Genomic DNA, 17,571 nt, shown 5'->3' with positions numbered 1-17,571 from the left:
AATTTGTTATCTTTCTCCTACAATACCAATCCATTGTTTTTTTGATCGATTACTTCGAATGTTTTATTTAAACAAGTTCGATTAACATCACTTTAAATGTGTAACGTTCCGATTTTATTATGATTTCCAGACAATGGTATATATCACTATGTTTGTCACGTGTTTTTACGGTTCGTGTAATTTTTTTTATTATTATATTGTTTACGAAATGAATTTTTGATGAGAGTTTAATATAAAGTTGGAGAATTCTAAACGAATTTCAGTGAAATTATGTGTATAAAGCCCACGTTTTCATCCACGGTCGCCGAAGACTACGATTCGCCATAATCTTTCTAAAGTTTAATATAAATGGCGCTATAAGCAAATTGTTATTTTCATTATTAAATTATCAAAATAATAAATCTCGATTTAGTCATCTTGATCAATGGAAAGGTGCGTAAACTTCTTGTAAAGAAAAAGCTTTGGTTTCTAAACTGGACTACTTTTTATTGCCCCATATAGAATATTGTAGACTTAAGCGGAATGATTTTATTGCCTAGTCTATAATAATAATAACAACACGCCAATTCGGCGTTTACGAATTCGCAGATCGAGGTTTCAGAATTTATAGTATACCAATGATTGGATTGATTGACTTTCGGTTCTACTTTTTGAACTGGATTAATGATTTTGTGTGTCCTATTTTTAGGAGATGGGGTTTTGACAAACTATAACGTCTTAGAAGAATCATATATGATTTTATTTCTAAAATAAATGTATTCAACATACTCTCCGTTTGAAAAAAAGAGAATGTCTTGACTCTAGCACCAATACAAACGGAATAGCCAGCACATTCTATGAAAAACTTTGGGAACTTTTTTGATTTGTTGAATTTCTTGGTGTTAGGCAGTCCGAAGAATGAATCCATTTTATGGTTATGTTAATTTAGATTATATTTATTGGCAGATAACTATATAATTTATGTTTTTCTATGAAACGCGACCTGTTTTTATCACCAAGAGGAACTGCCGTTTTGTTCAATACATAAATCCAGTTCAATGTTAATCAACCAATTCAATAATCGGTACTAATTTCTGGGACATCAATAAATGTATTCTGCTATCTCGAAAACGCCGAAATAGCGTGTTTTATTATGATTTTAAACTGGATAGAAATGGAAATATTTCGATAATAGTTTCCGTTCAAATTATTTTCATAGTTTATTGTGAATGTTAATATGGCGTATCTGAGCGTAAACTATCTTTCCAGGGCCCGTCAAAATAAATTTAGCGTAGGTCGGAGTTCTTGTCGATAAACTCGAGCGAGGTGAACGATATGGTAACATATTCTAATTCTATTTTATGTGTAGTTTATTGACCTTTCTGTTCTCCACGGTTCGTTATATGTAAACACCAAACACATGTTTTCTTAGTAATAAAAATAATTAATTCATTGTTCAGGTTTCAACAAGAAGAGACAAGTCGGGATGTTTATAAAGGAACTAGTTCGAAAAAATGATAAATACAAAGGGTGTATCATAAGATTTCCCGTTTTAAACATGACGGAAATTTTTTGAGACCAGTCTCTAATTCTATGAAGATAATTTCTTTAATTTCTTATATTCTAATAATAAATATAATGGAACGCGATTAATATGGAGATATTATTAGAAACAGAAGTTTGAAGCAGAGCAAGGAAATATGGGAAATTGAAGGGGAAGACACAGTTAATGAGCTAACAACACATCATTGATTTAAACTTTAAGAAAGGAAACTCTAGCGAAACGTCGAGTAGTGGTTGTGTGTTATTGTCAGTGGTTAGACAAAGGACCATTACCAGAACCTATCGCGAAGAGAGACCGATTCGAGCAGAAAGCCTTGTTGTGTGCCTGGCGGTCGAGCTATCAATTCCTCTATCGGCGCTAGCCTTAGTGTCAAAGGTAGTGAAGAGGTAGCATAATAAACAAAGTTCGATAACTCAAACTTGCTATTGTATAAAAACAATCCAATTTACACGAAACGGCGTATCTTCACGGAGACCTCGATGTTCTAGATTTCGATCGCTTCGCTTTCTCGAGACAGAATGAATCTCTCCTCGATTCCAAACGCCTCGACTGGGTTCGTGTAAATATGAATCAACACGTAGAAGGTATGGGTTTTTCAGGTATTTCAATTGTATACGATTTGAACATTAAGAAGGTTACTGTGCCAGGTATCGGTCAGTCAGGTACGGACAGATTATCGTCTTATTGAGGGAATTTGTTCGGAGAACTGTGTACTTCTATTAAGTATTTTTAAATGCAAGGTCACATGGCGTGGTCGCCAAACCTCGTTTTATATCCTGAAAGGTCTGTTTACTCCTTGATTTTCCTTTGTCATTGCGTTTCTATATATTTAGTTTTTTCGCCTGAACCCGAATATTTTGTCAACTCCATGTTATTACATTTTCATCATAGACAGATTTTAACAAGCTTCTCTTGAATTTTAAACAAGACTTAATATTAATGCGTTCAAGATTCGTGTTTTAAGACTGCATCAGCGGCTGTAGTAGCCTTCCGAGGAACCAGATCGGATTCTGTCTGCTTGGTTGAACACTTTTTATGCAATGAGATTGGAAATTTTTATGTATGAACTGGTAGTTCTAGCTCAGTACAACACCAGGTCTAACAATTGAAATCTTAATCTAATTTTTTCATTGTAAGCTACACAGAATGTCTGTTCAAGTATGACTTTTATATGGGCCCTTTTTCTTGTAGACTTTTCTTTTTTCCTGGTTCTGGTCGTGCCTTCTTAGGTTTCTCCTTCTCATTTTCTATAGATGAGTTAGTTATAGAGTCCTAGATTTTGCGTGAGGAAAATTTGAAAATGCAGTGCCACACTTTTTTGCATTTAAACCCATTGTATTGTTTTGCCAAGGTCTCAAAACTTTATTTAAAACGATAGAATACAATTGGCCATACTTCGAATATTAAGGCTTTATTTTGGTATGATTATTTAAAAAACAAAATCAAGAACGATTTATGAGACACTCTCTATAATAAAAAAATTTATGGAAAATTGAACATCCTGCATTAGGTAGTAAATTCTTTGAATCTCATTTGCGTAAATTTGGTAATCTCCTGGCACTGTGCCCTCTTCAATTTATTTTCAGAACATTACTTCGAAATGTACGTGACACAGTTTGTAAAAAAAGTGTAAAAGATATTTTCGTTAGAAATCCAGTTTCGTCTATATTAAAACGAATTATTTGAATTAATGTTACATAATGGCTCATTTAAAGATAAATTATATCATCATCCTACAAGTTCACAGCATAGTTTACCGGAATCTACCTTTTGCGGGTATTTAGCAACATCGCGGAGACTCCACGCCCTGTTAATGATACGCTTTCTTACTTGTAACATATTCCAAGTAATTTTCTTAGTACTGCAATAAAAAAATGGAAACCAGTACTATAGGAGAGTTGTCTGAAGAGTTTCCAACCCAACAAAGAAACAAAACATATTATTCCGTAATCATTTGACCGTTCCAAATACTAGTTGTTGTATTTTTCCTCAAAATAGGTGGTTTCCTTCAAACCCCTCGACGATTAGGATCTATTGGTCGATCTCTGTTTCACGTATTTCATTAGGAAACGTCTTTATTTTGATGCTGTCGAATTCTTTACGATTTTCTATCTCCTTTGTAGTTAATTAACTGTTGTTTTCTAAATCTTTCATCTAAATCATCATATCATTTCATAAAGAAGTTGTTCCAATAATTACTAGCAAACAAACCCAATTTTGGGTATTCCATAAGAAAAAGACCACCTTGCCTGATATGAATGTGAGTGAATATTAACAGCAGGATCTCCACGAATGTCGCTGGAAGACAGATCTAGTGAATACGGTGGTTGATCAACCAAGTTGAAGTGCAATTCGTGAATTTTGGGCATGGCGATAAGCGGTCGTTTTAATAGTTCATATAGACCTATATATAGACTCCTCGTTTTCACCTGAACTAACCAAAGATCGATGTTCTTTGAACAGGGCCTGGCTCGAACCTTTTCTGGGTTGTCCCGTTAGACTCACGGCCAGCTGGAGATTCGATCGTCTCTTACATTTAACATAGTTCGGGCCCTACTGCAGCTGCAGTTTTACAACTTTTGGAACCAATTGGTTGCTTGATGGACGTAGATTCTTGGCCTCTTAACAGGTTTTATCTGGTCTTCTGTGTTGGAAGAATTAGGTGGAGATAGAGGTAACTTTAGTATCCGGGTCCTTGGCTTTCCATCTCCTTTTTTTTCTCTGAGCCAAAGATCTTGTGGTGGTTTAGCCGGGCCTTGTCAAAAACACCAATCAGAGCTTTGATATAAGTAGAAACTCATGGAGGAGAGGAGGATTTGTGTCGGTTTTGCTAGTTGCCTTTGAAATCAGGTTTCCCGCAGGTATTGTTAGCGAGGAGAGCGACCGGTACGTAAGTCATTACTTTTTTCGTGCGCATGAGTATTATAAGCGCACAACATGGATATAATGTTGTGTCTGAACTCTTTGATACCCTTTATAGTTCTTCAAGTGAGAATAAACAAACGATACAATTTGAGTTATATATTTTTTAGCAATTGCAATTTTTACATAAAATTGAAGAAAATAAGATGCCGAAACGTCGAGTCTACTAAATGTTCGGTGAATTTTACGTGTTGTAAACTGATATAAACATATGTTTATCGAGCTACCGCATTTCCCAATGTTGAAAGATATTTTTAGGAACTTGTCTGCAATATTTCTCCGAAGTTCATTATTATTCGTGTTGTGATCGGAAAACTAATCAAATTAATAGGTATATCGCGACCGTCGAGTCCATTAAATAATACTGGAGTTGAATTAGCACCGAACGAAACAATGTGAAGGTAGATAAGGAGCCATTCAAACCGGTAAGGAAATGTATCGAATTTATCGATTAATTTAAATATAAAGCATGGAAATGCCATTTTTCTTGACCTACATCTCTAAAAAGAGAAAATAAAATGCACGAGATACCATTTGATCATATACAGTCCCACGTCCCACTCGTTCGAGTTAAAAACTATCTGTATGTGGCAAAATATAATCATGAAAATTTTTACGTTTGGGTTTTCTGATACGGTTCTACCAGAAGTCGACTGTAAATTTGTTATTTTAAATGGAACACCCTGTGTATTAATACATTTTTGAAATCTAAGTAAAATTTTAATATGATTTTGTCTAAGAACTTTTTTTGAAAAATGCATACGTATTGAGTTATTAATTTTTTTTGTAAAAAATTTGACTGTTGCAGACGCTTATAAATTATTTTTTTACGAGGATACCCTTAAAGATATGAAAATGGTTTTTGTTCGGTTTCTTTTAGCAAGGTGAGACGTATTCGACTCTATGTTGAAAAATTTTTCATTTTATACAGGGTGTGTATAAAAAGTGTTCAAAGTTTAACTTCATAGATATCAAATTTCTTCATTTTTTTAAATAGAACCACCCGGTTTTTTCTAACTTAACGCATTCAGGGGTAAAAAATAAGACAAATTCATGTAGACCTTCCTATACCTAAACCTTACCGTTCTCTGGTATTAACTAGTATTTTTTTTTATTTTGTCAAGGTCTTTAAAAAAAATCAAATCAAATTGTATTGACTAATCATATTTAGTCGTTTCCGAGATATTTGAGGTTTTAAATTATTATTGTATTTTTTAACAAATTTTAATTTTTTATGTATACTTTTAGTAGGCTTTGTGACAAATGACACTTATTGTTAAACTTTGAACACTTTTTATACACACCCTGTATAAAATAAAAAATTTTTCAACATAAAGTCAAATACGTCTGATCTTGCTGAAAGCAACCAAACAGAAACCATTTTCATATCTTTAAGGGTATCCTCCTAAAAAAATAATTTATAAGCGTCTGCAACGGTCAAATTATTTACAAAAAAATTAATGACTCAACAAGTATGCATTTTTCGAAAAAATTTTTTAGACAAAAGTATACTAAAATTTTACGTAGATTTCAAAAATGTATTAATATACAGGTTGTTTCATATAAAATAACAGTTACAGTCGACTTCCGGTAGAACCTTTGCCATATACAAACAGTTTTAACTCGTCGTGGGAGACCCTGTATAATTATCGATTTATATAAGTTCAAGTAGATTCTTTTCTTGTACTATTTCCATGCCACTCGTAGTTTAACAACGAACAAGATCGATGAATTGTGTAAAGCATGAAAGATAGAGTTAAGCAACTAGAAAAGCCCAGCCGTTCTCTACAAGAACGAGCCAACGACTGGACCAGAACATAAAAATCAACCATGAAGGGTACCAGTGGACAAGAAAGCAAAATACTGAGGCGTGACAATGGACCAAGGACTCAATTTTAATGATCACCACAAAAATACAGTGGATAAGTGAGACAAACAATGGAAAGACTCTGTGCATTAATCAGTACAAAAAATAAACTGCTACATGCAGGTATCTAATAATGCAATTCCTCCGCAATTAGTGACTCGAACATATTAAAGCATTTTTTTCGCTCTTCTAGTATGTCTTCTTCTCCTATATTATTCGAATTAGTTCAATTATCTTTTCTCCGTATTTTAGTAGTTCTCGTCTCTTTTCTTCTACCTCATTGGGAGTTTCTATTTTAGTGCAGTCTTCTTCAAGACCTAATCGTAACCTCTCTGTTATATCTTCTGCTTCATTCCTATTTTGTGGTTTCCTAAATTGTTCTATACATATCTATAGTATCTCTGTTTTTTTATTTCGTTTCATTTGTAACCTTTTTTCTGAAATATTCCCAATCGTTAGTTTGATTCATATTTTTCAAAACATTATCACTAAAAAACTAAAAAGTAATTTTTTTAAGGGTGCAGTACGAAATAATGAGTGAACCTTGACTGGCGGAAGATGACAAGATTTTTTGCAAAACTACTTATTAAATAAATAGATAAAATATACAATTCATCCTTGTACGTTTCCGTTATTTGACATGGCTCTTTTTAATTTATATTATTTGAATCTAATAGATAAATAGCATAAAATCAAACTGTTTATATAATACGATATAGAAATAACACATTATTAAGAATATATATATCGTCGCATAATTTCTGAACGCATCTGACGGGCAAACTCGCAAAGGCTGTAAAAAATCCGTCTAAATAGAAAACTTCCCAACTCCAGACCGACATTTTGTTTAAAGCTAACCGCATTCCATGTTTATTTACTTAAACTATTTTATCTAAAATAATATCTAGCCACTTCAATCCTTTGTTAAAAAAAAACAGGTCCAGTCTTCATTCGACTCTTTTCGTCATCAAGCGTCAATTTGAATATTGAAGTTTAAGGTTGACGATTTTAATGTTTTCAAAACAAAGAACGAAGTCTAACACACCGCAATTCTTGACTAATTAATTTTCAAACGATGAATACATAAGTATTCGAAAGCTCGGAAATATATTAAAGTAAGTACACTTTGGAGTATAATTTTGTTCTAATACGAAAACATAAATTTCTATATATATATGAAACGGCTCAACACGCTTTATAGCCCCAATGCTTGAAGTCACTTCACTGTTTTCTTTCCCTTATTTTTATTCGAGGCTGCTTTTTGCCCTTATTCTTAAGGATAAGGATCTTTACATACAGCTATCTTCGTCCATTCTGAATATACCAACAGATTTTTTGCTCTGACCACATATCCCATATCAGCTTGACCATACAGTACTTTAATCTCTGCGTTCGTTCTTCTCCTTTTTCTCCACTCGTTTTTATTCTACACCCCTTCGTAGTACCTTCCTCTCCTATATGTTTCTTATTTTTTGTTGATAATCCAACACTCGTTACCATACAGCACCTTTGGTTGTATGGTTTTAATAGTCCTCCTAGGGCTCCAAACGTTTTTTCCCCTTTCATCAGTCTTTTGTCGATTGCTCCGTTTGTCACTGTCATTCAAGATATTCGAACTCCTGGACTCAAATATATCCCTGTTTTGCTTAGTCGTCACTTTTAACTGGTTGAAGTTATTCAAATCCCTTCACATCTCCATATATTTGATCTTTTATTCATTTATGCGTAGTCAATATTCTTTAGCTTTGGAGAGGAGAAACATTTTGGCTAGATTCTTTTTAGTTTTACTAATAACATTATTATTAAGAATTTCAAAGAAAAATATTTCATTCGCAAACCTAAACAAAATATTTGTAGAGACGTGACGATTTGGGCGGCATATCATAATTGGACTGTAACCAAAGTTGTTAAAGATTATAATAGAACATGGATGCAGCTAGTTACCGCAATACATCACCGTGGTTGAAGAAATGTTTGTAGACAAATTGATCTTGTCCGGAAGAGACATTCTATAGCCTCCTTGTAGGCCAGATCTATCTTCAGCTGTTTTTCTTCTATGAAGTTTAAAATAAATCAGCAACAATACTCTAATTAAAGGAAAACATTCGTCGTACCATACCCAGCACCATATGTGTAATCTGTTTCAAAAATTTAAGCACCAGGTTTGGGGAATTCCCGCAGCAAGATGGCGTCCACTTAATATTCTCTATCTAATAAAAATTTGTTTGGAGTTTTTTTTCATGGCAATGTCAAAGTACAAAAACTTATGATACCCTCGTATCTATACTAAATTTTATAAAATACTTACAGCATTTTTACTCGCATACAACTTCTTCAACTCCTCATATAACCACATCTCGACGGCCAACCTCTTCCTTATTAGACTCATTTGGTGATGTCCGTATTTGGCAGTAAGAAATTTTTCTCTTTTTTCTTTGATTTCCCCTTTGTCCTTGAAATTAACGTGCAGTCCCGTTTTAGCCGGTGACCTCTCCGACCTCACGTCTGCTAGTATACCGCCTCCCCCACCGGGGGAGGCGCCGTTCGTGTAACTCGCTCCCGTAACTCCGCACTCCATTTTATTACGATTCGGAGGATGATGTTGGGGCTGTAAAAAGAATGGCAAAAAGTTAGAGATGCGATATTAGACTGAAAATGGAAAATTGTGAAGTTTTTTAATGTATAACTATAACTTAATTTGTGCGTTTTTTTTCAAAATTTGAACTTTTATTTAAGAAAAACATGTACAATAGTATTATTCAAAGTATTGCCCATATGAAGCTATGACATTTTCCCATCTTTTTGGCAATTTCTGGATCCCATCTTAAAATAACTGCGCCGGCTTGGCAGCCAAGAATGAAGTTAATTTTTGGTAGATTGCTCTGTCCCTAGTGAGGGCGTTCTGCATCGACCGAAACAAATGGTAGTCAGAAGGGGCAAGGTCTAAGCTATAAGGCGGGTGAGGTAAAACTGTTTTCCAATTAGTTCTTAACCGAAATAGCAACGTGGGGCCGAGCGTTGTCATGAGGAAAATTATTGCCTCGTGTCTGGTCGCATATTCCGATCGTTTTTCGGCTACTGCTCTCTTCAAACGGATTAATTGGTATCGGTAGCGTTCTCCATTGATGGTTTCACCCGGATTTAACAGCTCATAAGACAGAACACCCTTCTAATCCCACCAAATAGAGTGCATTACTTTCGAGCCATGGTTATTCACCTTTGTCGTTGAATTGGCTGGTTGGACACGTTTCACTAATGATTTTTTACGCTTGGGGTTGTCGTAAGGGATCCATTTTTCATCATCAGTAACAATCCGATGCAAAAATGACTTCCTTTTGTGGCATTCCAGCAGCATTTAGGACATGCAAAATCGCCTTTCGACGTCTCTCGGTTTGAGTTCATGTGGAACCCAATGTTCTTGCTTTTGAACATATCCAGCTGCTTTTAAACGTTTTAAAATTGATGCTTAAGTGACACCCAGAGATTCTAGGAGACCATTTTGTGTTTGGCTACAATCTTCATCGAGTAATGCTTCCAGTTCCTCATCTTCAAAATTTTTTGTCTGCCCAGGACGTTCATCGTCTTCCAAGCCAAAATCATTACTTTTAAATCGTGCAAACTACTTTTGACACGTTCGCTCATCTAGAGCATGTTCACCATAAACTTCCACCAAAATATGATGACTTTCGGCAGCATTTTTCTTCATATTAAAGTAATGAAGAAGAACCCCAAGAAAACACTTTTTCAGGAACAAAGTTCGACATATTTGAGTGGAAACAAATTATTGTTGTTAACGCTTCATATACATAGCTTTCCAACGCAGGTTCGGAATATAGGAACGATGTAATATTATACAAGTTACGCCATCTCTTATCAAACCGCACGAATTAAGTTATAGACCCATAAAAAGGATAAAAAGTTTCGTGATGAACTAACGATATTAATGGATATCGATACCAGGTCATCAAAGGTTTTATAACTTCATGCGTGTAGGTAAAGGTAATTTGTTTCTATTAGCAGCGTCATGCATAGATAATACGAGCAAACTTATACATTTTGTATTTGTAATTCCGACTAGAGGCCAATGAAAAATTAAATATTTATTCCGAACAAGGTAGCTTTCCACGTATTGTAATACATTGTGTTGTGTCTCAACGTCTGTTTGATTAAAAATAACTACAAAATAGCTCCTCCGAAACGATCATTACAAGAATCATTTCAAATGATATGTAATAATCAACGAAAAAACCGTGGCTAAATGGACACAATTCTCTTTGAATTTACCTACTTATAAATCTTTATACAAGACGAGACTCGTGGTCGCATTTCGTGACAGGATGATTTTCGTGAAGATCGTTCAAAATCGGCTGTTGTATCAAAAAACATCAATACTTTGCGTAAACTGATATTGCAACATCGCCGTGTGACATACTGTTAAATTGAGACATACTTGGGCATTGGTTCCACTGGCATACATTCAATATTGCATGAACATTTGGTTGTCAAAGATTTGTCTGTTCGGATCTTTCGAGACGAGCCAACTCCAACAAAAGTTGTTCGCGCATGAAGCTCTTCGAAGTATATGGTCAGTCTCCTGTTTATTCGGAATAAATGGACAAGTCGCCATCGTTCCATTAGAGCAACGTACAACGGTGAATTCTGAAGGATAGACCAGCATTTGTTTACCGGAAGTATTCGAAAAAATAAGGGAAACCAATCGTAGAAATAGTAGAATGTTTTGAGAACTTTTGCTGCGAGGACCAAGAAAGGGTAATCTGACAAACATTCAAAAGTGATTCCATGGAAAGAAGAGAGACAATCTCGAATAACACCAAAAAAGCGATGGCTATGATATTTTGGAACTGGGAGTTATCCTTTTAAGTGACTTCGAGAAATGAGAATTTCCCTTTTCATCATCAAAAAGTGTGTCTCATCTGTTCATACAAGCAGACAGAATCAGATCTGGTTCCTCGGTAGGATACTACAGCCGCTGTATATAGTCTTGAAACATGGATCCACATTAACACTAAGTTTTCTTTAAAAGTGCAGTCCCAAAGGCCGAAGACTTATTCAAATTTGTCTATGGTGGAAATGTAGTAACTTCGACGTCGATTTACAAGTGGTATAAGCGATTTAGAAGTAGATATTGGTCGAGTAACGCACGGGAAGCCATTCGACCTCAAAAACAGATGAAAATAACAAGAAGTTGATGCTTTCGTTATTATTTTCTTAAATTATATTGGTAGGTTTTGCGTTTAGAATAAAAGTCTTTTTGTCTGATCACAAGCTTCTTTTAGATATAGTACCATGCACCTTCCCTATAATAAAATATGGGTTGAGAAGGAAACGTTTCGTCACCATTGGAACCTAACCTAACATAACCATTATTTAAATTGGGAAGGCTACAATAAAGCAGATGAAAATCATTACGAGATAATTTTCCAATCATAATTATGTTTTGGAAGTAATCATAAGGAAAACTCAAATACAGACGCAAGATTTAAGGTACCACCGGAAACATCAACATTTAGCATACGCAGAGGATAAAGTCTTACTAGCGAGATCCCAATACGAATTAGGAAAATTATATAGTAGGTTGGAAAAGTAATCGAAAGATTCGGTCTCAGAGTAAATAGCGATGAAATTTAATAAATCGAAATGCAACGTTAAAAGAAACACTGAGGAGAAAGCAAACCTTTCAGGACGGAAAACGAGAAAGATCATTTGTATCACCATCTATATTCGTTAACAGCACTTCTATATAGTTAAAAAACAGCTAGAAAATCGGATAGGTAATGGTTGTTCCTGAGTAATATTCTGAGAATACAAGGAATAGTCAAAACAGGAAAGATAGGATCGTACAAAACGATGCTTAGGCCGACTGTAACGATGTGACTTCTGGGTACTAACCCAGAAAAGTGGCGAAGAAAAAAACGGGCGTGGGAAAGGAATGTCAGAAAAATAATGGGGGCTTTATAATGAATAACCATTCACGGGGAAGAGTTGACAAGAATTGACAAGAGAGCACAAATGGAAGGATATGTAATCAGAAAAAGAGACAAGCCAAAAAAATGGATAAGATAGGAAACATCAAATTTGTGGACAGTGGAGAAAACTGACTGGAGATAAAGAACAGAGAACAGAAAGGGGTGTCGAGGAATAGTGAAGAGAGTAAGAGACATTTTGTATTTTCGTATTTTTTAATTCTTAAATGAACAATCACTTTCTTTTTCACATTTTTCAATAAATCTCTCATGTCTTCGAGTTTAATATTGCAGAAATCAATCTTTTTTTTTGGAAAGTATGTTGATTGGTCATCAAATCTTGTAATAGTACTTTAACAAAACAATATTCGTTAATGCAACTTTGAAATAGTGCATTCCTGGTAATGTGCATACTCGACCTTAAACCGACGCTGATACGCATATCTAATACATTATACATAAAGAGTTAACGACCCGTCTGTAACGTCGAGACGCATCGTGTTTATCGTCAGCCTCTCCATGCCCCTTCTTGTAGGTTATAGACATCGTTATAAAATAGCAGTGTTCAATGGAAGACGAGTTTTTTGCACCAAACAAAAAATAAAACAATAATCATGGATTTTTTATGCAATTTTTTTCAAATTTAGACATTTAGTTCTGTGAGGTTTATTATGAAAAATATAATTGAATCGTTGAAGAGTAATAATAAAATTAATTAAAAATGACAAATTTCTCTCGTTATAGAATATAGTCTAGTTTTATTAATGAGAGAGTAATAAATGATAAAGAATTCGTAATCTATAAGAATATCAGGCTGAACTTCCGAAAAACGCCAATGAAATTTTACAGGTGACGTCGATATTTTTGAAATTCCCGCGACCTCGCAAGGTCGAAAATCGCGGTAATTTCGTGCACAGGTAATTAGGAGCAGAAATATCCCCCAATGATAGAGTGTGGCGGCGAAGGCTACCGATTGGAAATATGTCCTGATAACTCTAGAAGTGCCGAAACATTGATGGAGCTGATAAACAAACATGTCAAACTTGGGACTATCATTTATACTGACTGGTGTAAAGGATATTTGGCGCTAGAAAGTGAAGGCTACCAGCACTTTACAGTCAACCATCAAGATTCCTTTGTTGGCCCTGAAACAGGGGCCTACACCCAAAATATTGAATCCAGCTGGAGGCACATGAGAAGAAAAATATCGAGGGGGGAATCAGAAGTAATATTTGTGAATTTCCCTGGAGACGGCGAAAAACTGTGGATCCATTCGATGCAATCATTGTAGATATAAAATTTTTTATCCTGGAAAGAATGATCGACCTTCGATGGAAGAGGATGAGGAAAGACACTAAATTTTTGTGGAATAAAATTTCTTTTCATTTATTTCTATTGTTTTTATTGCTCTTTCGGAATCGGGAAATACGTCGATGCTATCGATTCGGTCAGGTTAGGTTAGGTTAGGTCCGGTGCGTTGACTATTATTTTTCTTTCCCAGGTATATTTTCTTAGTCCTTATTCGATTGTGACCATTCCCTACCATTTTTATCTTCCAATTCCTTGGCGTTTTTCGGAAGTTTATTCGAATATAATTTCTTTTATTAGACGGTTAAAATATTTTTTGAATATTTTCGTATGAAATAACTTTTGTATAATTATATTATAACTTATATTTTCACCTAATTAATCTAAAAGTGCAATTTTTTCAAAAAATATTTCAGTTTTCTACATTGTATCACACTGGTTATAGAGGTATGAGGGTTTAAACTTTGATTTTTAAAAAACTTTACGTTCCACTCACAAGTAGAACTACTTCTTCCAAATCCTAATCAGAATAAGAAGATGAAACAATTAATATTAACCTGTTAATGCCCGAAACTTTTATTAAAACATTTTTGCATCATTGTGTTTAAAAATGGTCCTGAATAAATGAATAATGAGAAATCAACAATGAAGTTACGCACAAGCAACTAAAGTTGATTTTGATCACTTAAAGAGTAATTTCTATCAAGCAATAACGGATTTAAATTATGATAATGACATCGAAATTATATAAATCAATCAAAAAATTATTAATCGACAGTCTGAATTTTCTCCAAACGTCAACAATTTATATTTTATGGTTGATTTTACGCAAAAAGAACATTACAGATAGAATGAAAGATTCTATTATTACGTAAGTAAATTCTCAGGTTTTTATATGATAAAACAATTTATATTTGGATTCCTTTGCCACAATTAAATGATTCAACTCTACTAAACCAAGCTCATCTCTTCCAGAATAAGCTAGGTGTGTGTTCAGGTTCATGACCTGAAGGATGTACAGAACACATTCCTGGAATTGTAAAAGGTCTATGTTAGAACCTAACCGTTTATGCAATACACATCTTTGAACCATACAAGCATTTATAGTCCAAAAAAAATAAGGCCACTACTTTTTTTTGGACATTATTCCAACACTATATGTGGGTATGAATTAGTCGATCAAATCGATTCCTTTCATATGGATTAAAGTAATTTAAATCGAGATTTACGGATTTTGGGGCCCTAGAACACAATTTATAAAAACTGTAACGACATTATTGTCATTTCATCAGACCATCTTCAGCTTTAGTTATGGGTTAACAATGAGTGGCTCGATCATTTTCTCTTCTTGTCCACATTTTTTCTTCTTCTTCAATCGTATAATTAACTGCCTTTTCCCAGTTTTCAGCCTTCATATTAATTATTCACAGCCTCCAAAAATAGCTGATCAACTCATTTTTAAAGAATCTCTCTTTAGCTGTGCCTGGGTTTAGATCACAATGATATGGTGGAGATCTAACCACGTCTTCTCACGATGTTCTGCAATTTCATCAATTTCATATTTTTTGTTTCTCTTTATGAACGTAACATAAAGAATACAGTTCTTTCCTCATAAAACCGGGATGGTACTAAATATTATTGGAATCTAGCCAATTCCGTAAAACTTTTTTTAACCACTTGGTTGTGTGCATTTTTTCCAAGTCTTGAGGACTAACTTGCATTATCCATTAATATTATATTGTCGTGAAGAGTTTATTTTCGAAGCATTCTTTAAAAACTTATGTCCTCATGGTAGTTACCACCGAAGCGAGTAGATTCGAATGTAAATAAACCACTAAAATTTCGATTTGTGAATTCCAATTCAAATAATTTCTGTTTTTTTTTATAAAGACATATTTCACTTATCTTTGTTTTTCTCTTTTCTTAAGATTTAGTTTTGTTTCTTCTATTATTCAGCCTCTTGAGAAGTAGATGTCCAAATTTCGAGCCATCTTTTGAGAGGTCAGTCGGGAAGTTGGTTTTTCATCCTTTGCTCATTTAGCCCATCGATCTTCCATCATTCTGTCGATGTGATCTCTCCAATATCGTCGGCGTCGTCTCGATCTCGTGTATCGTACTATAACCTGAATTTTCAGATCTCTCATAGCTTCGCTTCTTATTTAATACACTTCTTAATAAATGCGATTTATAAGGTTCATGCGGTATTTTTAACATATAGTAGATACACCAATTGAAAAGGGAAGATAGTCTTACACAAACAATTACTAATAAAAAATATGGATTTATTCTCTATTGACAGGACCGTTATGTCACTATTTAAATAATTTGGTCTATTTATTAGTCTATAATTAAACAAGATTTACAATCCGCAAATAAAGGTGTCTTATGTGCCAATGATAAAGTTATTTATAGGTGCTGTGGTGTCATAAACGTCGGTAATACGGTGAAACATTTTTTTTCTAGAATGCTTTTATATGGTAAAGCATTTGTTTTAATAAACATATTTATTAGAATAGTCCTTCTAGAATTTGGTGATGCGTTTGAATACACAGACAGTTCTTTTAGAATAGACTTTTTGTAATGCTTTTATATGGAGAAGCGTTTGTTTCCATATTTGTATTAACATAGGAAGCATGTTTTGTTGTGAGTTTGGAGAAATACACTTTAGCCTCAGAATTGAGGCCCGCTTCTGGCCAAATTGATCATCATCTAGTGCCAATTTTTGTTTCTTAATTCAAGTTTGAAAATGTTCACAACCAGAATGGATTTCCTAATTTGTTCAGGCTTCTGCAACTGTTTTTGACTATCTCTGAGTCCAATGCAACGGCAGAACGATCTTTTAATGTCTTCCAAAACTGTTTGAGGAATTCTCTGCTCCAACAACGTTTATCACACACTATACTAGCCATTGTGGTTTAAAACATCGACACAAGTGGAAATGTATGGCAGGAGGAAATCAAGACATCTAGCGTTGTTTTAAAGCAATGACACTTTGAGAAGACGCGTGTCATGTCAAATTAGATTACTGTCTACTGCCTATTTATACTTCTATCGTTTGTACTTGTTCGTTTATTTTATTTAAACTTGTTCCTTTGTATGTTTCTTAATGACTCAATCAAATAAAATATATTTAATTTTCCTCCCATTTTCTAGTAAAGGCCTGAAGGAGCGAAAATCAAGCTATAATATGAAACAATCTTTTACATTTAGTTATACACAAGTTGGACCTCCTATCTAAAATAGTTTTTACGGTAAAATTTGTCAGGAAGAGATTCTTGAAATGAACGTAAAACAAAGTATATAACTTTTATTCGTTATACTCATAGATCTTATGATACGGCTATCTAATATTCAATAGTGAAGGCTTTTGTCCAGTCCAAACCTTTTTTCTATTGTACAGCTGTACAGCTTATAGTTATAAAAGACCAATAATAGGTCGAACACTTGTATTAGCTCAGGTACATTTATGCAAATTTTTGGAAATATTTAGATAATTCTGTAATAGTTTAAAATAACCGTACAAAGTTTTGCATTACAAAGTTATATTAGTTTTCGTTTGAAAATTGTAGAACTAATATCTCGCACTTATCTTAATCGATTTATTTAATTTAATAGCATCAAAAACATTTTGGATCAACTCCGAATTATTATCTGTATCCATTAAATTTTTATAGATTTTACCTTACGAGTAGAGAAATAACAATAAACATTTTATTACAATTATACATAAAATCGATATATGAACAGCTGTTGATACTTTATTAAAACATATTTTTTCTGTATACCAACAATTTGGATGTTGATTCATTGTTTACAATCAACTTCAGAATTTTGTAATTATTAGATACAGTGTTAAACTTATTGTAATAAGGAGATGGGTGAAATGTGTGATGATAGAAAAAGGCGATATTAAAAATGATAGAAGTTATTGTATTTTGATTCCATTA

At 33.9% G+C, this 17,571-nt stretch overlaps 1 protein-coding gene across 1 annotated transcript in view; it reads right to left on the bottom strand.

Moving 5' to 3' along the window:
* LOC130450384 (protein phosphatase 1 regulatory subunit 14C) overlaps positions 1 to 17,571 on the bottom strand; it is a 321,652-nt gene that overhangs the window by 292,372 nt on the left and 11,709 nt on the right. The window contains exon 2 of the mRNA XM_056788762.1: positions 8,641 to 8,940. Within this exon, the coding sequence (XP_056644740.1) occupies positions 8,641 to 8,910 (270 nt within the window). The 5' untranslated portion in view covers positions 8,911 to 8,940. The remainder of the gene's footprint in view (positions 1 to 8,640; positions 8,941 to 17,571) is intronic.

This window comes from Diorhabda sublineata, chromosome 1, assembly GCF_026230105.1.
Source record: "Diorhabda sublineata isolate icDioSubl1.1 chromosome 1, icDioSubl1.1, whole genome shotgun sequence".
Lineage (NCBI taxonomy): Eukaryota > Metazoa > Arthropoda > Insecta > Coleoptera > Chrysomelidae > Diorhabda > Diorhabda sublineata.
The sequence above is the reverse complement of the archived record's forward strand: the minus strand, read 5'-3'. Positions and strand labels throughout refer to the sequence as shown.